Here is a 27,439-nt window from a genome sequence, read left to right on the forward strand (position 1 = left end):
CTAGGTCGATGTGTACTCGGATGATGTTGGGCCAACATTAGGTACCACGGGTACACATTAAGTGATTTCTCATTCGGTTCTTCATTAACATGCATGGAGCCACAAGTGATATTATCAGGTTTGATGTGCAGTGCATCAAACCTGACGACATTGCCTGCAACCACGGGAGCACTGCAAAATATGCACGATACTACCCACACTAATACACCCTCACACCTACAGTCAGGTGTATAAATATTGGGACATTGACAGAATTTTCATATTTTGGCCTCTATTCACCACCACAATGGCTTTGAAATTAACAAACAAGATGTGCTTTAACTGCAGACTTTCAGATTTAATTTGAGGGTAATTACTTCCAAATCAGGTGAACAGTGTAGGAATTACAACGGTTTCTATATGTGCCTCCCACTTTTTAAAGGGCCAAAAGTAATGGGACCATCAAATCAAAAGCTATTTCATGGACAGGTGTGGGCTATTCCCTCGTTATTTCATTATCAATTAAGCAGGTAAAAGGTCTGGAGTTGATTCTAGGTGTGACATTTGCATTTGGAATCAGTTGCTGTTGACTCTCAATATGAGATCCAAAGAGCAGTCACTATCAGTGAAGCAAGCCATCATTAGGCTGAAAAATCAAAACAAACCCATCAGAAAGATAGCAAAAACATTAGGTGTGGCCAAATCAACTGTTTGGAACATACTTAAAAAGAAAGAACGCATCGGAGAGCTCAGCAACACCAAAAGACCCGGAAGACCACGGAAAACAACTGTGGTGGATGACAGAAGGATTATTTCTCTGGTGAAGAAAAACCCCTTCACAACAGTTGGCCAAATCAAGAACACTTTTCAGGAGATGGGTGTATATGTGTCAAAGTCAACAATCAAGAGAAGACTTCACAAGAGTGAATATAGAGGGTTCACCACAAGATGTTAAACCATTGGTGAGCCTCAAAAACAGGAAGACCAGATTGGAGTTTGCCAAACAACATCTAAAAAAGCCATTACAGTTCTGGAACAACATCCTACGGACAGATGAGACAAAGATCAACTTGTACCAGAGTGATGGGAAGAGAAGAGTATGGAGAAGGAAAGGAACTGCTCATGATCCAAAACATACCACCTCATCAGTGAAGCATGGTGGTGGTAGTGTCATGGCGTGGGCATGTATGGCTGCCAATGGAACTGGTTCCCTTGTATTTATTGATGATGTGAGTGCTGACAAAAGCAGCAGAATGAATTCTGAAGTGTTTCGGGCAATATTATATGCTCATATTCAGTCAAATGCTTCAGAACTCATTGAACGGCGCTTTACAGTGCAGATGGACAATGACCCGAAGCATACTGCAAAAGCAACCAAAGAGTTTTTTAAGGCTAAAAAGTGGAATGTTATGCAATGGCCAAGTCAATCCCCTGACCTGAATCCGATTGAGCATGCATTTCACTTGATGAAGACAAAACTGAAGGGAAAATGCCTCAAGAACAAGCAGGAACTGAAGACATTTGCAGTAGAGGCCTGGCAGAGCATCACCAGGGATGAAACCCAGCGTCTGGTGATGTCTATGCGTTCCAGACTTCAGGCTGTAATTGCCTGCAAAGGATTTGCAACAAAGTATTAAAAAGTGAAAGTTAGATTTAGGATTGTTTAATTTGTCCCATTACTTTTGGCCCCTTAAAAAGTGGGAGGCACATATAGAAACCGTTGTAATTCCTACACCATTCACCTGATTTGGATGTAATTACCCTCAAATTAAATCTGAAAGTCTGGAGTTAAAGCACATCTTGTTTGTTTCACTTCAAAGCCATTGTTGTGGTGAATAGAGGCCAAAATATGAAAATTCTGTCAATGTCCCAATATTTATGCACCTGACTGTATACTACCCATACTAATACACCCTCACACCTAGCATACTTCCACCTATACTACCCACACTAATACACCCTCACACCTGCTCTACTCACACCTATACTACCCACACTAATACACCCTCACACCCATACTACCCACACTAATACACCCTCACACCTAGCATACTTCCACTTATACTACCCACACTAATATACCCTCACACCTATACTACCCACACTAATACACCCTCACACCCATACTACCCACACTAATACACCCTCACACCTATACTACCCATACTAATACACCCTCACACCTGCTCTACTCACACCTATACTACCCACACTAACACACCCATACTACCCACACTAATACACCCTCACACCTAGCATACTTCCACTTATACTACCCACACTAATATACCCTCACACCTATACTACCCACACTAATACACCCTCACACCCATACTACCCACACTAATACACCCTCACACCTATACTACCCATACTAATACACCCTCACAGCTATACTACCCACACTAATGCACCCTCACACCTGCTCTACTCACACCTATACTACCCACACAAATACACCCTCACACCTGCTCTACTCACACCTATACTACCCACACAAATACACCCTCACACCTGCTCTACTCACACCTATACTACCCACACTAATGCCCCCTCACACCTAGCATACTTCCACCTATACTACCCACACTAATACACCCTGACACCTGCTCTACTCCCACCAATACTACCCACACTAATGCACCCTCACACTTACCCTACTCCTACCTATACTACCCACACTAATACACCCTCACACCTATACTACACACACTAACACACCTGCTCTACTCACACCTATACTACCCACACTAATGCACCCTCACACCTGCTCTACTCACACCTATACTACCCACACTAATACACCCTCACACCCACACTAATACACCCTCACACCTATACTACCCACACTAACGCACCCTCACACCTGCTCTACTCACACCTATACTACCCACACTAATGCACCCTCACACCTGCTCTACTCACACCTATACTACCCACACTAATACACCCTCACACCCACACTAATACACCCTAACGCCTGCTCTACTCACACCTATACTACGCACACTAATACACCCTCACACCTGCTTTACTCACACCTATACTATCCACACACATGCACCCTCACACCTGCTCTACTCACGCCTATACTACCCACACTAATGCACCCTCACACCTATACTACCCACACTAATACACCCTCACACCTGCTCTACTCACACCTATACTACCCACACTAATACACCCTCACACCTATACTACCCACACTAATGCACCCTCACACCTGCTCTACTCACACCAATACTACCCACACTAACAGACCCTCACACCTACCCTAGTCCTACCTATACTACCCACAATTACACACCATCGCACCTGCTCCACTTACACCTATACTACCCACACTAACGCACCCTCAGTAATGCCCCAATCTCTTTTCCAACTAGATTGCAAGTTCTCTCACAAGCAGGGCATTTACTACGCTCTTCTCCTTCTATATCTTGGTTTCATCTACGTTCTGTTTTCCCTACTGGAGCATTGTGGCACTTTACAAACAACAATAACAATAACAATAGCAACATAAGGGCACGCATCATATACTAGTAAATGGCCTGTGAATAAACTGTGTATATTTCATTACTACTGACGTACATCAACATACTTTAAGACCAGACCACTTTCTGCACATGAGTTATATCATACTTTTGCTGCATGAAGATTAAACCATTGTTTTCATCTTGCTAAAAAACAAAACAAAAAAGTAGTAGTACCTATATTACAAGGTCAAGGGTTGAGTATATTGTACTGGGAATCCAAAAAATCTAGAGCACCTCAGCTGGCCTTAATACTTCTCTATAACCATGTACAGTACTTTGCAATGCCATGTTCTATTTATAACTGCTAAAACTAGAAAGATTGGCTACAAATATCGGTACGAGTATGTACTCTGACTCTCTGTCACGATATATAAAGAACAAATGAAGACCGATAGAATCTGTATCAGGAATGACAGCTAAGAACAAGTTCACATTACCTTGTGCTGAAACTTGCTGTCTTTATCCCAGTAGGTGAATCTAGTCCTTCCCCTGGCTTTATGGCCTTTTCTCTGTTCATCTGTTGCAAAATAGAATTTAATTCACTAATAACATTGGCTTTGGGACTTGGCATGATCAGGCTTTTCACCTCTGGGACATCACCCCATAACTTAGAGGTCCTTTGTAGCCCAACTTTGGAAAAGCTGGGCTGTATCCCTATCGGGGGTGGAGGTGGAGCGGGGGGAGGGATAACAAAAGTGTCCATGTTTTCTTCCAGGACAGCGTCCTTGTAAAGTGCATTGCTCTTGTTGATTACGGGCTTCACTTTTGGCTTTGGAGGTACTGGGGGTTTGTCCACTAGAAAGGCTTGCCCATCTGCATAGACTGTACACGTATCCAAGTTTTCACCACCCTCTGATGATAAGGTAGATATGCTGGAGACAGTGGAAATAGTGCTTGTCGTTTCTAAGTGGTGGTCACTGCCGCTGCGGCTGTCCACCTCCTCAATCCCAGAGTCTGTGACATTATCAAAGCTTTCGGGGTGCTGCATGAATGAGGCAGGCAGGCAGTTGGACAGAGATTCAGGCGGCTTTTTACTTTCTAAAGAGTTAGAGGCAACGTTGGGATTAAATGAAGCTGGGTGGAGAGTGCCGTTCTTCCTCTGCATCAACAGGTCTGCCAAGCTGGCGGGTGGCATTGCAGAGGCGTCCTCCGGAATATCAAAACTGTTGGCAAATTCGAGAGGAGGCGGCAGTGGCTCGGTGAAGATAAAGTCCTCGTCCACATCTATTGAGGCAAAAGGTGGAGGAGGGATGCGGAATGGTAGGATAACCGGCTCATCCACAGAGCAGACAGCTATGATGGCTTTGCTATGGGGGATAGGGAGGCCAGGGTCACTTGTTGTGGGTAATGCACTTTCTACATTTTCATTAGACTCTGAGGCTGGAGCACTAGAGTTCTCTGGAAAGACCTCTGGTTCTACATCTTCATGGTCATTAAGAACATCTTCGGCTTTGGTGGTGTCTACTGTATGAACCATGAGCAACCCGGCTGTCTTCTGTTGGGAAGTGTCCATGATGTTGATCAACATGTTCTTTTTCTCCTCGTGGCGTTTCTCCTCCTTTGCCGCGTCTGATTCGTGCTTGTTCTCTGTCTCCTGTCTTTTTAGGACTCCGCGCTGGTTCTGCCGGCTTGTACCGACTGCCGCCGTGGGAAATGAACTTTCAGAACTGGTCCTCAGCTTCGTATTTATGAAGAGCGGCTTGTTCAGATCAGACTTATCTGTTTCCGTGGGACTAGGGTTGGGCTGACTTTGTTCTTTCATAGCTCTGTCTCTAGCTGCTAATGCCAGCGCCAAAGGAGAATTAGGATCTAGTAGTTTCCCTGTAACCGGATGCATGTAATTTCCAGAAACACTAATCCCTTTCGCTGTGTTGTTTTCGTGGCCTCTTCCCTTTCCTAGCCTGATGTTGTTCATATCTCCGTTGTTACTGAATGCATTTGTGGTTCCTCTGCTTAAAATCAGCGAGGTTGGACCTGCAAAGTGCTTAAAGCTCTCCTCATTACAGAACATTCCCTCATCGATGGATTTGGAGTGCCGCAACCTAGGGCTCGGTGCGGGACCCACACTTTCGTCTCCTAGGTCTGTAGACAGGAAGGCGGGAGAGTTCCGTCTAGCCTCCAACCTCTTCTCCCTGTCCCTCACTGCTCCAGCAATAGCCGCCGCAAATGGACTGCTCACATTAAGGCTGTCATCTGGCCGTAACTGTCCCTGCTGCTCTGAGGTTTGAAGGTCTGTTTCCATGCTACTGCCCTGGCTGCTCTTCCCACTGCTGCTAGTTGACGGTTCTTTAATGATGATGGTTGGGATGGGAATGGAACAAGTCTTTTCTGGGCTGTCCTCCACATTCGACTGTTTTACGAGCATCCCCTTCCTCCGAGCGGGTTTAGCTGGCACATAAACTGCTTTATTTCCCAACTTTCCGACTTCAGAGTAAGGATTCTCTGGCATTTGGCCTCTCTTGTTTACAAAGTTTTTCTGGGATGACATTTTGGAACTATAAATATCTTCGGAGTCTAAGGAAAACCTGTCCGTCTCGTGCCTGTAATACATGCCTTTGTCTCTCATAATCGTCCCCACGTTGTCCGACCGCACAGCTGGCGATGGGGACTTTGTTGTTCCTGCAGTTTGATTGAATGTTGGCTTGATAGTCCCATATCCCCGAGGACTTGGGGACTTGGGCGAGTTAAATGGTGATGGCGATGGGGGAGGAGGTGAAGGAGGTAAAGTCGCCGGAGGGGGCGGAATGTCTTCTGACGCATCCGGCATGGATAAACTTCTAGTAAACTTTAACATTGGAGGAGCCAAGAATTGCCTCTCTTCTTCAGTTATACCTGTAGGACACAAACACGCATGTATTATTTCTTTATAATGAGCGTTCCCATTTGTAACAATGTTACAATTATATAATAACTATATTATATATTAACCCTTACAGCAATATATACAAATGCGGAGTTAAGGCGGGTATCCACTTGTTGATTAAAATGAGCGATATCGTTATTGTTCAATCGATCATTAATCGCGCAGAAATTGGGCATGAAAAATGTCGGAAACGAACAGCGATGAGCACTCCCGCTGGTCGTTTCTGATATCAATCATCGCCTGAACATGTCGGTCAATCTGCCGATAACGACAGATTGGGCATGTTTAGGGATGAGGGAGGGTGCCTACACTGAACGACATGTCTGTTAGTGTAGGCACTGCAGGGGAAGAGGAACGCCTGTACAATTACAATGTTGTAATCGTACTGTCATTCCACTATCTGCTAGTGGATACGCACCATTAGACTAAAACTAAAAAAATTGCATTTTGATGAATTTATGGTCTTGTACATGCCCTTCCGCAACCGTATAAGTACATTACTTTCCCTTTCTGTCTCATTCTGTGCTCTCAGTCAGGTATTCTTTATCATCAGGTTGTTGTGGCTGCATAGGTCAAAGGCCTGTTGAGCTTTCTGCAACGGATACAACTCAATCCAGCTGCAGCTTTGTGCCATATCCGCAGGCAATATAGATAAACTATCTATCCTGATGATAAAAAATCTTGGCTGTAAAAGGCAAAAAGTCAAAGCATTATGCTTAAAGTTGGAGGCATCACGTCCAAACCAACATATTATTCATCTAAAATGAAAACCCCATTTACCTATTAATGGACGTGTCTTAACTTCACGCCACTATAAAGTCAAATGTAAAATTACTACAGTCACTATAACAAAAACTGGTTTTAAAATTGCAAGTGAATAAAGTTATCACCACATTTAACCCCAAATGAATGAATGTGGAGTGACATAACTCTTCCAACATAGGAGAACATTTGCCGTTCATGTTGCATTGACAAAGGTTCTGTTTCAAGTACTAGAAGCTTTGCACATTATGGCAAGGTTATCAGATGCCATGTGCCTGGCCTGTAATAGAATATACTGACTAAGCAGCAGTTGTATAATTTGCAACACCTGAGTCTCCATGTCACACAATCTGCACCGATTTCTAGTCTTGAAACTATTTTGCAACCGCGACACAAGGCTGAAAAAAATATACAAACATTTATTTTGTGCGTTTCTCAAACATACAGCAGCTGACGCTAGAACAACACAGACCGACAGACATGGGAAAGAAATAAAAGACAGACACAGACATACTGGGGTATGAAAACGACATGTTATTCTGTATCCGTAAAATAGGATTACAGAGGCCTGGAAAGAATAAACACACAAAACTAAAATACCTTTGCTCTAAAAACTCTGTTGCTGTGTAAGAAATCCAGAAACTGTGTGTAGTTACATAATATATAGTTATACATGTATTATATGGAGAGTACTGCAGTTCTGCCGCTATAAGGGGACTATATTTGTCCCCATTGCTGTGCTTTAATACTATAACACAGCAATATCATATTGTCCTTTTTCTGTATGAAAGGATCAACTCGGGTCGAATATTCCTGGACTTCGACCCAGGAATTTACCAGGGTCGGAGACATGGGAATTGTGACCCAGGTTGACCCTTTCAGACAGAAGAAATGTCTGTGTTAATCAGCAAATTACCGGGTTGAAATGTTTGACCCGGTAATTCGCTCTTCTGCCTGAAAGGGGTTACAGGCAGGGACTGACAATACAACCCGACACGCAAATGCCGGGATTTCGTCTTTTTACTGTCTGAAAGTGGTATAACAAAAGAACCGCCCCCTGAAAAAAGTATTGTGACAAAATAATATACAGTAGTAAATAATATCATCTCATATTTAAACTAAATAGTACAATTATACTTTTTATATCATGATAAACACTGCGTGCATTCTGAGCTGATCCTGAAATAATTACTTGTTGCCATTTTTCCTAATAAAATAGCCTATTTAGTAAAGTTGGTTTAAATTTCCAATGTCTCATCTGCGCTGTGTAACTACAAGTTCCAGTGAACATTATCCTTCTTTTAAATTGTTCTTCTTGACCTTATGTTAAATACTGGTGTGCATGAAACTAAAATAGCTTTTCGTTATAGAAAAATAACTGTAATAACTTTTTCCTTAGCTGAGAGTATGCAGAACTTCATAACACTCACTGGCTAAAGGTGCACCTGTCCTCACTGAGTTGTGGATTCAGCCATTTTGTGGGCTGAACTGATATTCCAAACCAGGCGAACCACTCACTAGGAAACAGCGACATCACTAAGGCACAAAATGGCTGCAGCATGGGAATGCAGATAATCAATATACTGGGAAACTTACTCTGACATCACTGAGAAACATACTTGCCGACCTTTAGGGTGTCCCCTCTAGGTCGGCACTGTGGGTTACGTGGTTGGGCGGTGTGGGGGCGCAATTGTGTCATTGTGGCCTTGCCTTCACTAGACAAAACCACGATTACCGAATTGTAAAGCAGGGGCGGGGCCACGATGACCAGATTCAACGCCAATCGCGTCAACGGCCACTCTGCATTCAGGAAGTGGGCGGCCGCGCCCAGGGTTGGGGGCAGCTCCAACAGATTTGCCCACTCTTCTGGACGTTCCGGAGACTAAGCAAGTACGCTGAGAAATGGTTTGCAAGAATCTCACAAATACTGGTTCAGCCCACAAAATGGCTGCCTCCGCTGGGTGCAAACAGATGCACGTGAAACAAATCATTTATACATACCTATAGAACTGATGTGGTCAGATCAGAAACATTCTGAATATAATCTGTTTATAAAATTACTAATGTGAGCAGGGCTCTGGTGTCTGAGTGACGCTACGTATTTTTGAAACAAAAACTATAACTCCTTATGTCTGTGTGTTAACCCTACAATCCATATACAGATAACACATAAAACCCTTTACTACAGTACCTGCAGGAGGTGCTATATGGGAGATATTCATATGATAAAAAAAGATGAGGTAATGAAAAGCATTAGTGGAACTTGCCGGCAATACACACTAATTACAGCCTGCAAGTAACACAGCAGTACATGCAAATGAGATGGTAAGTATAATCAGTTTATAATTGCACAGCCTATAGTGTACTAAGCTACTAACCTGACAGAGTGATTCTGCTGTCTGACAAAAGGAAATCACTTGTTAATTATGCAGACAATCATTTTCCATCTTTGCTGCCTAGTCACGTAACAATAGATTACACAGCACTATTTCTGTTTCAAAGAGTGGCAATTAATTTACTATCTGCATATTGTATGACAAACGGAAGCAAATCTCGGCACTCGGAGATGTTTCAAAACAACACACACGAACACAAGTGACGTGATAAGGGAGACGGGTACAAGCCATGGTAAAAAGACTGAGGCGCGAGGCACATTATCTAGTGAATGCTTTATAAGTGCACTTTGCTGCTTAGATATAAAAATATAGGTACCTAGAAATGCACCTATAATAGGGACAGGAGATTTCATATTAGTGTTATGTTAATAGACTACTTTCAAGAGTGGAACAGAGCGCAGTGGAATTTGCTGGCACTATATAAGTAAATGTTAAATAGTTACATTGTATCACTATTTAAATAGCAAACAATAAACCTTTGCACAGAGTTTAATTAAGTATGTGTATTATTGAGTCCTGAAATAAGTGATGTGCATATATTCAACTAAATCTATCCAGGGTACTAGATATTCTACATTTTAAAATAATAATAAATCATATATTGCTTAGGAGGGTGGTGTTTCTCTGTCTTGCATCAGTGGAAGTGAAAAACTACGGCTAATGTGATTGACTTGTACTGTAAAGGTGCGTATCCATTACACGAGAGTGGAACGACTGTACGATTACAACATCGCAATCATGCATTCGTTCTTCATCCTGTGCAGTGGATATTGTGCCCACACTGAACGATATGTCGGTCAGTGCAGACACCCTCCCTCATCTCCGAACATGCACAACCTATCGATATAGACAGCTTTGCCTGCATGTTCAGGCGATGTGAAATGCCGACAACGACCAGCGGGAGCGCGCATCGCCGGTTGTTGCTGGCATTTTACTGCACGATTAATGAACAATTAATCAGCGATTGAACGATTACTATGTCATAATCGTTCAATTGCTCATTTTTCTCATCTAGTGGATACGCGCCATAAGTCTCATTGGGGAAATATTTTGTACTGACTGCTGCTTGGCGGATTCATACACTGTTGTGTCACAGCAGATAAACTTGCCATCGGTGCTGTGCTTTATCATTTCAGATTTGTATTCTAGTCCTGATGAGTGTGGCTATTTATTATGGAGGTGGTGGAACAGATAGTAAATGGGTGATTCTCTGTGTGACGCACGGGACATTTAAATACATTCAAGTATGTGAACTGTTTCTATACCATAATATTTATTTTTTGGTGTCCAATGGGTCTATTCATGATGGTAATTAACATTCTAACTCGCGGCGGATGCCGGAGCAATTCTCCATTGCTTCGGCGTGGAGACAGCTGATCCGAAAATCACGGAACAGTGACGTTAGTGACCTAAAGGTCATGCATGCGCACGGGAGCCCCGACGTCTGACGGAAGGAGCCGGACAGGGGCGCAGGGAACCGAAAGGAACCCTCTTCGCAACCCTGGACTCCTTCCCATAGGGAAGGAGCGGGTAGCGGTAGCACTCGCCATCTGAAGAGGACGAATCCTCCCGCAATCAAGCTCCAAAAATATTGTATTTTCGGAGCTTGATGAATTCTGTCCCCATACTAGTGTATGGGACAGAGGGCCTTTCCGCAAGAGGAAGGTAAGTAGGAGATATCTGTGATACTAGTGTATGGGACAGAGGGCCATTCCGCAAGAGGAAGGTAAGTAGGAGATATCTGTGATACTAGTGTATGGGACAGAGGGCCATTCCGCAAGAGGAAGGTAAGTAGGAGATATCTGTGATACTAGTGTATGGGACAGAGGGCCTTTCCGCAAGAGGAAGGTAAGTAGGAGATATCTGTGATACTAGTGTATGGGACTGAGGGCCATTCCGCAAGAGGAAGGTAAGTAGGAGATATCTGTGATACTAGCGTACAGAGGGACAGAGGGCCATTCCGGGAGAGGAAGGTAAGTAGGAGATATTTGTGATACTAGTGTATGGGGACAGCGGGCCATTCCGGGAGAGGAAGGTAAGTAGGAGATATTTGTGATACTAGTGTATGGGGACAGCGGGCCATTTCACAAGAGGAAGGTAAGTAGGAGATATCTGTGATACTAGTGTACAGAGGGACAGAGGGCCATTCCGCAAGAGGAAGGTAAGTAGGAGATATCTGTGATACTAGTGTATGGGACAGAGGGCCATTCCGCAAGAGGAAGGTAAGTAGGAGATATCTGTGATACTAGTGTATGGGACAGAGGGCCTTTCCGCAAGAGGAAGGTAAGTAGGAGATATCTGTGATACTAGTGTATGGGACTGAGGGCCATTCCGCAAGAGGAAGGTAAGTAGGAGATATCTGTGATACTAGCGTACAGAGGGACAGAGGGCCATTCCGGGAGAGGAAGGTAAGTAGGAGATATTTGTGATACTAGTGTATGGGGACAGCGGGCCATTCCGGGAGAGGAAGGTAAGTAGGAGATATTTGTGATACTAGTGTATGGGGACAGCGGGCCATTTCACAAGAGGAAGGTAAGTAGGAGATATCTGTGATACTAGTGTACAGAGGGACAGAGGGCCATTCCGGGAGAGGAAGGTAAGTAGGAGATATTTGTGATACTAGTGTATGGGACAGAGGGCCATTCCGCAAGAGGAAGGTAAGTAGGAGATATCTGTGATACTAGTGTATGGGACAGAGGGCCTTTCCGCAAGAGGAAGGTAAGTAGGAGATATCTGTGATACTAGTGTATGGGACTGAGGGCCATTCCGCAAGAGGAAGGTAAGTAGGAGATATCTGTGATACTAGCGTACAGAGGGACAGAGGGCCATTCCGGGAGAGGAAGATAAGTAGGAGATATTTGTGATACTAGTGTATGGGGACAGCGGGCCATTCCGGGAGAGGAAGGTAAGTAGGAGATATTTGTGATACTAGTGTATGGGGACAGCGGGCCATTTCACAAGAGGAAGGTAAGTAGGAGATATCTGTGATACTAGTGTACAGAGGGACAGAGGGTCATTCCGGGAGAGGAAGGTAAGTAGGAGATATTTGTGATACTAGTGTATGGGACAGAGGGCCATTCCGCAAGAGGAAGGTAAGTAGGAGATATCTGTGATACTAGTGTATGGGACAGAGGGCCTTTCCGCAAGAGGAAGGTAAGTAGGAGATATCTGTGATACTAGTGTATGGGACAGTGGGCCTTTCCGCAAGAGGAAGGTAAGTAGGAGATATCTGTGATACTAGTGTATGGGACAGAGGGCCATTCCGCAAGAGGAAGGTAAGTAGGAGATATCTGTGATACTAGTGTATGGGACAGAGGGCCTTTCCGCAAGAGGAAGGTAAGTAGGAGATATCTGTGATACTAGTGTATGGGACTGAGGGCCATTCCGCAAGAGGAAGGTAAGTAGGAGATATCTGTTATACTAGCGTACAGAGGGACAGAGGGCCATTCCGGGAGAGGAAGGTAAGTAGGAGATATCTGTGATACTAGTGTATGGGGACAGCGGGCCATTCCGCAAGAGGAAGGTAAGTAGGAGATATCTGTGATACTAGTGTATGGGGACAGCGGGCCATTCCGCTAAAGGAAGGTAAGTAGGAGATATCTGTGATATCTCCTGATTTACCCTCTTGGTGAATGGCCCGATAACTTAATTTTTACAGTTGCAGGTGAAAATGTGGATTTTCACCTGCTTTTGTAAAAATTATGTTATGATGAATAGGCCCCCTGGTCTTAAATACTTTGATGGTAGAAAATATACTCCAGAAAAAATGTCAATACAGTAAACCATTTCCTCAGGATTTTTTAAAAACTGTGTGATGCATGGGGACGAAGTATTTAAGTCTGACACCAGAAATAAATAAAAAAAAATTGTGGCATAGAAACAGTTCACGTACTCGAATGTATGTAAATGTCCTGCAGTTTCGTTGTTATTTTTCATTAAAATTTGAATGTACTTACTTATCTTAACTAGAGGTTATATTTGATACTCCAGTAGGCCACCCTTCTTTACAGATGTATGTGGTGTAATACTGACTATTTGAATGAGTTAGTAAATACAGGGCTTTTATTTATGTTTTTCAAAACCCTCCAAACCCCCCCCCCCCCCCATAATGCTGTGTATTTAAGAATTCATTTGCAATGTTCAATTATTATTTTAATACATACATTTTGAAACGCCACATCCTTTAAGGATACAAGGGCAATGCCACCTGATCATATTGTGGTCCTTAAATAATTGTACCCCCATTATCTTGCATCAGCTTTTCTCATAACCAATGACTCCCAAGTTCTCTCTAAAGAGGAGCACTTACCCATGGGGCCCCAGCACTGCATGTTTTCTAGCTATCTTTACAGATACAGGAGGAATAACAAGTAGCAATTGTTTTATTTATTTATTTTTTTAACACTAAGACAGGCTCTTATTAAATGTCTGTTCTATAGGGGTCTGTGAGAACACGATTAAAGTTCACATACTGCCTACATGTATCTCACAAAGTACATTTACTGCACCTAGACGTCAACCTGAACAGCTCATCCGACTACTTATTCTTCTGCTCCGAAATTAATCACTAAATGAATTAACATGGACTCGACTGAATTCGTGTGTTGGCCTCGTTTTATATCAAAGGTTGGTTTGGTCAGAAAGTCAAGTCCGAGAGCCAACACATCTGTATTGGAGGATAAGGGGGCAAGGTTGACGTTCCTACGTGTCTTGGCTTTATTAAATGTGAGAACAGTGAAAACTGGATTTGAACACTACTTGGGCGTTTGTGTTCTAATAACTTAGGATGTGTCCAGATAAGACATTTGGAACATCCTAAAGCTGGGTACACAATAGACAATATTTTGTCCGGTCCGATATATTGTCACAATCGCCTAATGTGTACCCTCCATGTGAGGCCATGCGCACCCCCGTTTGGTCGTCAGTCACATCATCAGGTCGGCCCTACATGCAGCTCAATCTGACAATGCGACTGAGGACCCCGGATGTTTTAAGATGTCGGCCCGTCGCATCGCTGGGTACAGAACATGACGGGTGTAGAGGACTTATAATCCACTTTCTTGGCCATGGCTTTAGGGGTAAAGTTTCCTGGGCATACCTTTATGACCCAATAGGAAGTGATCAGGGTTTGACCATAGAATGTGTGATTCAGGTTTGCACACCCACTTTGCTGTTCAGTCAGAGCCCAAAAAACACAATGAGTAAAACAAACAAAAAACTCAGCAGTCCCGACAGCCATGTATTTACCATTGTTAAACATGTACACAAAATGGCAGAAATGATGGCATGCAAAGGGTCTTTAGGTTAGTTCACAACAGAGACGGGCAAATTGGACAAAGCCTTGAGCGTAACAGGGGTGCACACAGAGACGGCAGGAAAAGGTGGCTTACCTATTGATTTTTGCCTTCGCATAGTGCCACGAGGTATACCCAGAAATGGACCATGAGGGCTCCCTGGAACAGTGGGCGGCTTTACAGCAATACCCTGCCTATCATACAGTGACTAAAAAAGAATAAAATAAAACACAGCTAATGGCGTGCCTGCCAAACACATGGAATTATTACATCATGTTCAGTGCACCATTGGAGAATCATTGTTTTCATTGCAATGCTGTGTGCTGTCTTCCTGTACACAAGTGTGTCCCTTCCTTCCAATAGTAGAGTATCCACAGGATCGTAACCTTCCTGCACGTACATTCATAATCCAACTCCATTTACTGAAAGGCCTGGACAGCAGGGCTCAACTTTAGATTTATGTCCCGTAGGACACACCACACAGTATTAAGTCAGCTCAATATGGCTGTGGCTTTACCAGTAGGGGCAATGTCGTCAATGGAGGCATGGCTGGGGCAAAGCTCATTTTTTTTTACTATCCCCCCCCCCCTTTCCCCACACACACACCTCATAATGACGGGAGGTGCAGCATGTCTAGGGATCGTTACAATATTAGATTTTATGATCACATACAGTCATATATATAGGGGTGGGTACAGGCGCACAGTCAGGCTGCATGCAGATGGTCTGTGGCCAATAACATTTGAATATGTCTTTAGTGTCCTCATAAAAGCATCAACTTAAAATAATCCTCTACTGAGCCATTCTACCCGCAACCCAAAAAAACGGTCTTTGGGGTAAATAAGGTCAAAATTAATTTTTTTATTTTTTTTTTGTAAATTAATTTCTGAATCCAGACGGGAGATTGATTAAATGCAAAATACCGGATACAGAAATTTCCATTTCAAAGTAAATGTCGTCACTGTAAGAGGTAACGCTCTTGTATCACCGCAGAGACCTAACTGGTGCGATATTTCATATGAACGCACCTATAAATTTCTGTCCAATACAACTCTATAATCGCTGATTCTGACCATGAAATAATAAGTTATATGGCACAGATAGGCCAGGGCAAAAGCGAGATCAAGACACGGGAAAAATTTTCAGCATTATAAGGTGATAACTTATCTTGAAATGTTTCGGTCACAAGGATAATAAAGGTCACATTGAGTTGTGCTGTACATGGTGTCGGTACTCTTTGGTGACTTATAATATCCTTATAATGTTCATAACAAGACTGTGCTATTCCTTATATACTAATCGTGAGCGTAGTTCCCTTCAGTGCCCTACACAATGTCCTCCTGGTGTGTGGGACCCAATCTGTGTGTGCGGAGCAGGTAATCTCTCCAGTACAGACCACCCCTCCTACTCACATTTGCTTCTGTAGCAGGTGTGAAGCATCTACCGGTTGGACGCTGCTTAATTGTGGCCACCCGGGAATCTACAGGCGCGTTGTCCACTGGTCTTAAAGGCTTAGACAATGGGGTAGAGTCCTCAGTTTTATCTGTAATGAAATAAGGAGTGCACATTCCATCAAGACCCTTCTTACAGGGAGCAGGGTGGGATGGGGTGGGGGTTGGCAATATCCCTGAATGTCAAAGTTTTTTTTTAAAGTGCAATAAGAAGAAATAAAATGGATAGAACAAGGCTCTGCATGGCCAGCATACTTCAGGCATGCAAGCGGTATTCTCCTGCATGGATCTGAGCTGCATGCATGGTTATCTAATAAGCCTACATGCATATGATCATTACTCAGTGTAACGCGAATTACAATCCTCCTCTTCAAACACTCAACATCTGAAAGTTGAACATCTACACAGAAACGGAGAGAAAACCTTTAGGATAAAAACATTCCTGGCAACAGACTGTAACCCCCTCCCCCCAGAGGTGCAAAGAGGGTAAAAGGTACATTTCAAAATGCGACTCCCTCCAATTGTACATAGCAAGCGATCATATTGCGTCACAGGCTTACCGATCTTCCATATTTTACGCATTAAATCATTTTGGCACATCCATCTACATTGACAAGCTGCCTAGTAAGTGAATATAGTAAGATGCGTTTCTGTCGGAGTATAATTAATTGGGATGGGCACGCCATATCTGCAACTTCTACTAATTGCATGTTCTTATTTTTCTGTCTTCTGTGCATCTAAGGCCCTTTAAAGATCTGTGTATATGTAAATATTGGCACCGATTCCGTGTTGTCTAGCTTGTTGTCATCTGAGTGACAGAATGTCTCTGCATTCACAAGGGAAGATCTGAGTGCATGAGGGGTTGTACACAACTGTCTAGTATCTAAAGCAGGGGTCTTCAAACTTGGCCCTCCAGCTGCTGTGGAACTACACATCCCAGCATGCACTGCCACCTTTTTGATATAACAGCATGCTAAAACTATGTGCAGTGCATGCTGGGATGTGTAGTTCCACAGCATCTGGAGGGCCAAGTTTGAAGACCCCTGATCTAAAGTAACACTTGTAGAGCATTTGACCTTTATACACAGTACAGTTCCATTGTGTGGCTTCTGCCTGCTTTTGATTTTCTCAAAAATCAAGTATCACTAACGTGTCCTGAGTCTGATCCGTTTCTCTCTAAAAATTGGCTTCTTTTAAGTTTTGGTGTCACAGTGAGCGATAGAAAAAGCCAAACACTCAAAGAATATAAAGCGAAGCTTAATTCAGCCAAGCAGAGAGCATCAGGTAGTTACCCGCTGCGTTTTGCCTTCTCTCAGTGTCACAGCATGGGGCTGGTCAAAATTAAAGTTATGGGGGACATGCTGGGCTCTCTCTTTACTTAGTTGTGACATTTAATGTGATCCGACCAAAGCCTTACTGTCTATGGGTTACTCAAACATTTTGCAGTCAGACGAGCGGTTCTGATAAAATTGCTTGTTGTGTTTTGCTACAAAATGTGTATTAAAAATGTAGAAACTCAATAGCTGAGAAGCCTATACAGGGAAGGTAATTCACAAAGCACAAAACACCTGAGGGCGCAACAGAAAATCTCGTGTGGTGACGCTGTACGCCACAATTTGCACAGCGGGGCGTTATTCCTGCCAACCACAATTGGGTTGCTGTGCAGAATGGTGGAACAGCGGTTCACATGGGTGTGGTATTTTCTTTATTGATGATGATAAAAATGTCAACATGTTTCCCATAGACTTTTACTCTTAGCGTAACCACAGCGTTATGGTCAAATTCCATATTCCGAATGTGGACAAGGTAACTGCATACCGATCACTCCAACCAGTAGGAGGAACTGGGTGAAGCCTCCTTGAACCTTTGTTTGTATGGAGAATTGGAAGTAGGAGATTTAATTGAATGGCGTTGGACACTACCGGTGCGAAAAGTCAATGTAAAAAAACTGGGATAATTTTCCGCTTGCTTTTAGCAGGCGAAAAAAAGTGCAGAATTGGGGTTTAGGGGTGCAGGCTTAAAAAAAAAAGCCTACACACCTGGGAATGGCCCCTAAAAATCATCTGTGTTAAAATAAGTGAGAAAAAAAGGGACACCCCAAAAATTTTCATTTTTTTTTTCAAAAATAGGGATCACACTTCTAAATTAGCGGAATGGAGTCCAGAGGGGTTCCCTTATATGCGACAGGTGTTTTCTTCTTTGCTGCAGTAGCGGCAGGCGCATTTTTGCAGAATTTTTAAAGATCATTTAAGGTACTTAAAAATATGCTTGCACCCATTTTCAAGTACCCCAAATTTGATGGGCATAGTTATTTTTCCCCCAAAAAACCTCTAAATGCTCTTCTGCATCACCTTCTTCTAAGCCACATTTATGCACCTGCCGCGGCTATTTAAAAACCCGACTTTCTTCTGCAGGCAAAAACGGGGGTACCCACAGTGATCCCCATGTCTGGACATCTTTAGGGGGGGGTCCTACGATTTTTTCCCGAAAATTCTGCGGATCCAAGTTTCGCCTGCTCCCGATTTTGCTTACTTTGAAATTGAATACGGGGAATAGCGGGCATGCGCGCAATACTTTTCTGCCTGGAAAACAGGAGGAGGGGAAAAGTCTGGACTTTTCACCTCAAATTGAATACGGGTCTATGGGGCATATTCAATATGGGAGCGAAAAGTCTGTGCTGGACTTTTCGCTCCACATCGGAGGTTTGAGTGGGGATAAAGTATTGGGCGCGTGCCCGCTTATCCTCATATTCAATTTAAAAGGTGCGGAATCACTATAGGTACCCCCGATTTGGCCTTCTGCATATTGTTAGGATTTTTAAATAGCTGCGGCAGGTGCATAAAAGCGGCTATGAAGAATAGCACTTTGCTTTTTTTGGGGGGGGAAAATAACTATTCCCAACATATTTGGGGTACATCAAAATGGGTGCAAGCATATTTTTAAGTCCCTAAAGTGCATTGAAAATTCTTCAAAACTGCACCTGCCACTACCACCCGCATTCTTTTAAACACCTGCCGCATACTTGGGAACCCCCCCTGAATTAATTTCGTTAGTTCAAAACTTGTTCCCTATATTTTATTATTTTTAACCCCAAAATTAAAATAATTTTTTTGGGGTGTCCCTATTTCATTTTTAGGGGCTATTCCCAGGGGTGCAGGCTATTTTTTTAAGCCTGCACCCCTAAACCCCACTTCTGCACTTTTTTTCGCCTGCTAAAGGCAAGCGAAAAATTATCTCTGTTGTTTTACATTGACTTTTCGCACCGGTGAAAAGTCAATGAAATTAAATACGGGGATATTAGAAATAAATTATCGCCGATAACGGACTTTTCGCCCCATATTGAATATGGCCCAATGACAGTGTTCAGCAGCACAGCTTACACCGTACATCGTAATTGACGTAGATGACAGAGTGACGAGGAGGGAAACTTGGGCATGGAGTACGATGCTCCACGCTACCTGCTAGCAATGGGAACCTAGAGCCAGCTGTTGGGCCTTTCTTTCATTCTGTTGCCCCATTGCCTAATGGTTTACCCTTGTAATAGGAAACGTGGGAGCTGTGTACTCCCGTTTACAAAATGACTATTCAGAATTACTAAGCTATGGTATATAAATTTTAGAATTGAAAATCCACAATGATCAAACCCTTTTCAGTTGATCCTGAAACGCCTGTGTAACATGCAGCTTTGTGCCCTTGCTCCTGATGTTGGCTGTTTGCCTATGTTTTGCATCCAGAATGTGCGGCCATATATCAGGTTCATGTCTTCTGTTGGATTCAGAAACATGCTCTAACCTGGCTTGTTCCTGATCTTCTCACTGACTGGCCATCCGTTTCTCACCCAGCCTGTTTCTCACCACTTCCTCACTTCACTTGCTATATGCCTGCTCCTGATCCTGGCCTTTTCTCAGCAGTGCTTTACTGATGCCTGTCCTGACCCTGGCCTTTTCTCAGCAATGCTTTACTGATGCCTGCTCCTGACCCTGCCTTTTCTCAGCAATGCTTTACTGATGCCTGTCCTGACCCTGGCCTTTTCTCAGCAGTGCTTTACTGATGCCTGTCCTGACCCTGGCCTTTTCTCAGCAATGCTTTACTGATGCCTGCTCCTGACCCTGGCCTTTTCTCAGCAGTGCTTTACTGATGTCTGTCCTGACCCTGACCTTTTCTCAGCAGTGCTTTACTGATGCCTGCTCCTGACCTTTGGCCCGTTATGTATTCCAGTTAACTTTTTTTTACTTAGAATTTTTTTTTCTTCTTCGGGGTCCATGGGGTCCACAGCCATTACGTTGGGGTATGAATCCCGGTCACCAAACAGTTAACACAAACGAGCTCTCTGCTCCCAGGATGCAGTGGGGTTCCTCCTCATATACCCCACCCCCTGCCTCAGGTAGCCAGTTCTTCCTGTTTGGTGTGTTCACCACATAGACAGTGGGACTGCTGGAGCAGTCCTGCAGATGAGTAACAAAAAAATAAAAGTTTTACTCTCTAGCTCAGCGAGTGGTCTGAGCTGTCCTGGAAGCAGCCTCGCGCCTGATTGGAGGCGCACCGGCCATGCGCTGCAACTACCTCCGGCGCCGCACCGCTAGCCTCGGCAGGTCCTTGGCAGGGGATTCGGCAGGGGCTTTCTGGCCCTGGATCGCAACCGGATCAAGGGGATGGCAGGTAAGCAGGTGGTCGCGGCGGCCGCTGATGCCGGGACCACGTGGCGGTCCGGCCTCCGGCGGTGAGACTGGCCGGAGGCGTGCTGCAGTCAGGAGGCATACGGCTTGTTCTCCTAGCCTAGACCGCTGGGATATGATGTTCCTGACCAGCCGGGGCTTGTGGCGGTGGCCAGGTCAGTTTATCGGGCAGGTCCAAGCAGCATAGGGGAGGTACGCTTCCCCGGCGGCCCCTCCCCCAATCCACACGCTAGTTCAGTCCTCTGGCACAGTGATTGTAGATTGTTCCTCCCAGCCTCCATAGGGCAGCCAGAGTGTATGTCAGTTGCTCTCTGAACGCTGCTTCTACAAGAGAGGACGTTGGGCAGTCTCCCTGTATACCTTACCTACTGCTGGTCTAGGTTTTTACAGGGCTCTATCCTACCTAAGCTTAGGCTGATTGTGGTAGTGAGAGCTTATATGCATATGGCTCGCAGAGTATTTATGCATGACATGTGATTGTTGTTTATGGATACTGTTTCTTCTGTAAAAGAACTGTAATTCCTGTATACTGTCACTGTCTTTCCCCTTAACCTTTTCCTACAGGTTAAGCTGCAGTTGGGACGCATACAACTTGTTTCCTACACTAGACCGTGCTAAAGAGTCACCACAGTAGTCAAATCTACCAGATCATAGCACAGGTTGTGGACAGATTGGCGACTCCTGCGCCAACCCTGATATTAAGGTATCTTCAGCAGCCGCAGCCTACCATGTTTGGCTTCCTAGGCATCTGCCCTGGAGGGACATGTGTGCTCACTCGGGTCAAAGGTGACTTCGTCCTTAGCAGCTTTCCAGCAGTTATGGCCAGCAGCTAGGCTAGTACAGCCAAAAGAATCAGAAGGCGGTCAGTCTCATTCTCCGTCCAGCCCTTAGATTCTGGTACATCTTCTGGTGTTTAGTGGGACACACGGGTCTCCTCCCAGGAGTCACTCTCAAGAGAGGAAGATAGTCTTCCAACAGTACGTCTCCTCCCTGATCAGAGGGTTCAAAGCTATGCTTGTGGAGCCGGTATAAGGAGAGGCTCCATTGTTCTAATGCCAGAAAGTTGGGAAAGCCTTCCAAATCTGACTACAGCCAAACCATACTGCACATGCCCAAGATTGTTGGATCTTGATAGCTAGGCAGCATTGAGCCCAGTTAGTACTGGGATGGGAGACCACCTGAGATTCCAGGAGTGGTAGGGAACATAGTATGGAGTTTCTCCGGGCAGAAAAATCCCAGAAAGGTTGAAGCCTTATATCCCTTTCCAGTACCATTGGCATTCGCCTGTAAATGTTCCACTGATAAGAGATTTTAAGCCGTTTTTCTGCGCAGTCTTTCTCTGTCAGGAGCTGTTATTGGTACGGCCGGGGTTCCAAATAAAGGCACAGACTATCTGTCTCTCGCCAGAAGAGCGACTATCCGTTAAAGACGTTTGTCGCAACAAGGGATGCCTGTTCTGGACCTGAATGATACCAGCCTCCGCGGGTGGGGAGCAGTGACAGGTCGACACACATTTCAAGGAAAATGGAGGACAATGGAAAGCAGTCTCTCCGTAAAATGTCCTGGAACTAAGGGCAGTATTCAGGAGCGCTTTTCAAGCTCAGGAAATACTAAAAGGGCAGGCCGGTCTAGGTGCAATTTATCAACACCACCACAGTAGACTGCCTCATCTATCAGGGGGCAGAATGTCATTTTCCAGCGAGATCGGTTGTGCTCACACCAGGAGTCCTTATTTCGGAAGTAGACTTCCTAGGCCAGCAGGATACGCGCCAGAGAGTGTGGGCTCTTCATCCACAGGTATTTCAGAGCCTTGTGGATGGATGGGTCTTCCAGAGTAGACCTCATGGCCTTGAGTCACAAGCACAGGGTCCCCAGGTAGGGGCACAGTGTTTGTGGATTCTCTGGCAGTAGAGTAGAACTTCAAACTAGAGTATTTGCTTCAACCGCTATCCCTCCCTCTAAGGGTTAACGGGAACATGCAACAGTAATACTGATGGCCCCTGCTTGACCCAGACGCTGCTGGTTTGCCAACCTGCAGAGTCACTCCATAGACACTCTGTGGCCTCTTCTGCTAAGGTCGGGCCTGTTAATACAGGATCCCTTCCTCTATCTAGACCTGACTCGTCCATCTTGGACGGCATGGTTCTTCAAGACCTCCTCCTTGTGAAAGGATGTTCTGTAGTTTAGAGGACAAGAAACTTACTTCTGGCTGCAGTTATTAAAAATGTTGTATGTTCTCCGGGATGATCTGAGAAAATGTGGCCCTAGGGAGTTAGGTTTTCTTGAGTATGTTCTTTTCGTCAGACTGGAGGGTCTCTGATCTAGCAGCACTTTCTTCCCGCTTCCCCGTTTTTATAAGTCATCGGGAGAGAGCGGTACTTCATACTAGGGCGGAATACCTTCCAAGAGTGGTATTCTGGTTCTATATGAATGTAGAGATTGTGGTCCCAGCTTTCAGACTACAAGCCTCTCGGTAGGTGAGGCTTCCTTGGATGTTGGCCGTGCGCTACATAATTATGTGGATCGCGCCAACAGCATGAGGAAGTAGGTTTCCCTTTTGTACTGTATGACAGTCATTAGGCTGGCCAGCCGATAAGCGGACGCTGGTCAGATGAATTTATATGACGATTTCTCATATACACACAGACTAGTCTGGTGGTGCCAGACTCAGTAAAGGTACATCCACACGGTCAGTGGGGCCTTCGTGGGCGGCTTGCTGGGGTGCCTCTGCTGAATAGTTCTGCTGGGCAGCCACATGGTCTTCCGTCCACACCTTTGTCAATTGTTATGCCTTTGACATTTTTGCCTCTCAGGATGCCTCCTTCGGGCGTAAGATTCTCCTCTCTTCCGAGAGTCAGGAGCGTCCCCGCCCGTAGGGTTAGTGCTTTGGGATATCCCCAACTTAATGGCTGTGGAGCCCATGGACCCCAAAAAAGAAAATAAGAGTTATGGTATAAAATACCTTTGTTAACTCTTTTTCTTTGAGGTCCAGGCGGTCCACAGGACACCCACCCAGACGTACCTGTAGTTCTGGGGGAGGTTTTTCCGTAGTTTCTCCTCTTGAGAGTCTGGACTCATGAGTTATGGGTTTCTTCTTTCTTACCCTTGGTTTGTCTCCCCCTGCTTGAGCTTGGTAACGAACTGGCTACCTGAGGCAGGGGGTGGGGTATATGAGGAGGAACCCGGGTGCATCCTGGGAGCAGAGAGCTCGTTTGTGTTAACTGTTTGGTGACCGGGATTCATACCCCAACGTAATGGCTGTGGACCCCATGGACCCCGAAGAAAAAGAGTCAACAAAGGTATGTTATACCATAACTCTTATTTTCTCCATCATGAGCCTCTTTTACCCGTGTTCGTCCAGAAGCGAGGTCTAAAGATGGGTACACACCTCAACGATCCCGCGACGTGACAATGTGATGTATCGGCATATTGCATCATCGTACGCACTGGACGATCCGCCGTTCGATGTCGCGATATATTGTTGCATGCTTAATGTGACTACACTGTGCCGCATTGTCCCATCTGATGTGCAGCATATTCGATGGGACGATGCGACCACATCTTTCATCAGACGATGAATTGTATACACGCACTGCACCAGGCCAGGCCAACCTGCGGCTCTTCAGCTATTGAGAAACTATACAGGAAGGGTGGGAGGGTATGCTGAGACTTGTAGTTTCACAACAGCTGGTGAGTCACAGGTTGTCAGGCCTGCACTACTCGATGGTCGTACACAGTGGTCGCAGATAACATGATTGCACGACAAATCATGTAGTGTGTACGCAGCTTAAGACCCCCTTGGCAGTGTCGTATGGTGGAAAGCAGGATGGCTGTTAAGTAGGGTACACACTGATAGATATATCTCTCATGGAATGGGCGAAAATATCTAGTGTGTACAGCAGATATGTCTGTGAATGACTTCGTTCACAGACGTATCCCATCTGCTGTGTAGCACACTAGGGGAAGATATATTTTGCAGATATATTGTTTCATCTGCTGGTGTATACGGGTTATCTGCCAATCACCTGTACACATGCTGCAGGGACCTGGTGGTGAGTGACAGCTCAACTGGGCGGGCAAACTTAAAAAATGCCCGCCCAGTTGTGACTTCAGGCCCGACACATCGGAAGGACGATTGGTAAGTGTGTACACGTTGGCCTAGTGTGTACCCAGCTTTAGACCAAGCTCCAATTATCATTGGCACACAGGGTACTACAATACCATGCACAGTCTATCATCTATTATCTGTCACATATCCTTTCATACAGACAGATGTGACCTACCCAGGTCCACTCGGCATTCAAAGTCATTTTATTTTAAACAGTGGTGCATAAGCTACAATAGACACACAGTTGCCTTGTGTGAAAGTAAAGAAATGCATTACAGCAATGGCCACCAATGTGTCTAATTGCCGGGAAGAGAATATATATATATAAATTCAAGCACTAAACGTGAAGTTATTAACAAAAAAAACCCAAACCATAATAATACGCACGTGAGATGATAATATATAGAATACAACAGCTGTTTGATGGGGAATATCACCAACTTCCCACACAAAAAAAACAACAAAACATGCTAAATAGGAAAAAAAACGATATGACTGAATATAAAGTAGCCAATTCATAATAATCCACAAAATATAAAAACTTGATAAAATGCACCTAAAGAAAAATACAAATACATGTAATTTAGCAGGCGGCTTAGGAACAATTCTCTAGACTGGGCCACAAAATATCTCCACAGATAATAAAAAAACATATATAGACCCATTAATATTATATAATAGCCGATGAGCAATACCAGATGAGTTCAACTAGCTGAAAAAGAACTGAACAAAACAAAGAACTATTAGAAATGAGGCTAATCAACTTGCCAAACACCCTTATACGTGTAATTATGTGGTTGTAAGTCTGGGTCCCATAGAGTGCACATGGCATGTGAGAGAGCTGCCTTCTTCCGATCAGACAGCCACCTTTTTATAGTACTGTACATGCACATAACCTCTTTACAGACTGCCTAATATTGCTGATGCCTGGCTTTTCTGAGTAACACTTATATACAATCCTCTGACCTTTCCAAGTAACACTCATATACAATGCCCTGACCTTCCCAGGTAACACTCGTATACAGTCCACTGACCTTCCCGGGTAACACTCATATACAGTCCACTGACCTTCCCGGGTAACACTCGTATACAGTCCTCTGACCTTCCTGGGTAACACTCGTATACAGTGCCCTGACCTTCACGGGTAACACTCGTATACGTCCTCTGACCTTACCGGGTAACGCTCGTATACAGTCCTCTGACCTTCTTGTGTAACACTCGTATACAGGCCACTGACCTTCCTGGGTAACACTTGTATACAGGCCACTGACCTTCCTGGGTAACACTCGAATACAATGCCCTGACCTTCCTTAGTAACACTTGTATACAGTCCTCTGACCTTCCCGGGTAACACTCTTGTACAGTCCTCTGACCTTCTCGGGTAACACTCTTATACAGTACATGGACCTTCCCGGGTAACACTCTAATACAGTTCCTGACCTTCCTGGGTAACACTCATATACAGTACACTGATTTTCCCGGGTAACACTCGTATACAGTTCCTGACCTTCCCGGGTAACACTCGTATACAGTGCCCTGACCTTCCCGGGTAACTCTCGTATACAGTCCTCTGACCTTCCCGTGTAACACTCGTATACAATGCCCTGACCTTCCCGTGTAACACTCGTATATAATACCCTGACCTTCCTGGGTAACACTCGTATACAGTCCTCTGACCTTCCTGGGTAACACTCGCATACAATGCCCTGACCTTTCGGGTAACACTCATATACAGTGCCCTGACCTTCCCGGGTAACACTCGTATATGTCCTCTGACCTTCTCGGGTAACGCTCGTATACAGGGCCTGATTCAGAGCCGGACGATATTTGCGCTCGCTCGTTCAGAAAAAGGGGCCGGCTATTTAAATTGAGCGCTCGCTCTTTGCGGTCTGTTGACGCCTCTGTCTGAGCGAGCGAACGAAACATGCGCTCGCTATTTTGTAAAGACGCACCCTGGCCGCTCGCATCATACGTCATCTCCGCTATTTATTTGATTAATTGAGTACATTGAAAGGCGTCTGAACTGCTCGCAGTGCTTGTGGGTGGATTTTCCTACCGCAATCATGTGAACAGTTCAGGCTAAGAAACAACCAAGTGACGTGGTCGATGACGCTGCTTTGTAAATTATGCACACCCTTAAAACGCCCGTTTTGATCTTTTGGCACGCCTGCGTTCGGATCTCCACTCCGCGTTTTCAAGCACCTTCCCCTGTTACCACCCACAAACACCTCATTCTGTCACTCAAATTAGCAGGCACTCGCTATTTTGCGAGCGCTCGATTTCCGACCGCAATGACTGGTTGGCGCATGCCCATTACGACCCATACGCATGCGCAGTTGTGCGAACATCGCTCGGAGCGAACGAGTGGCTC

At 44.7% G+C, this 27,439-nt stretch overlaps 1 protein-coding gene across 4 annotated transcripts in view; it reads right to left on the bottom strand.

Annotated features, from left to right (window-relative positions):
- The window catches only part of SHANK2 (SH3 and multiple ankyrin repeat domains 2), a 607,737-nt gene that overhangs the window by 23,247 nt on the left and 557,051 nt on the right, over positions 1–27,439 (bottom strand). For 2 of the 4 annotated variants that reach the window (XM_088458263.1, XM_088458265.1), the window contains 4 exons: positions 16,246–16,376; positions 14,930–15,041; positions 9,522–9,542; positions 3,956–6,350 (listed from right to left, as the gene is read on the bottom strand). In XM_088458263.1, coding sequence (XP_088314389.1) covers positions 3,956–6,350; positions 9,522–9,542; positions 14,930–15,041; positions 16,246–16,376 — 2,659 coding nt within the window. The remainder of the gene's footprint in view (positions 1–3,955; positions 6,351–9,521; positions 9,543–14,929; positions 15,042–16,245; positions 16,377–27,439) is intronic. The other 2 variants (XM_088458266.1, XM_088458264.1) reach the window with 2 other exon arrangements.

The sequence above is a fragment of the Taudactylus pleione genome, unplaced genomic scaffold (assembly GCF_031769625.1).
Source record: "Taudactylus pleione unplaced genomic scaffold, aTauple2 ptg000820l, whole genome shotgun sequence".
Classification (NCBI taxonomy): domain Eukaryota; kingdom Metazoa; phylum Chordata; class Amphibia; order Anura; family Myobatrachidae; genus Taudactylus; species Taudactylus pleione.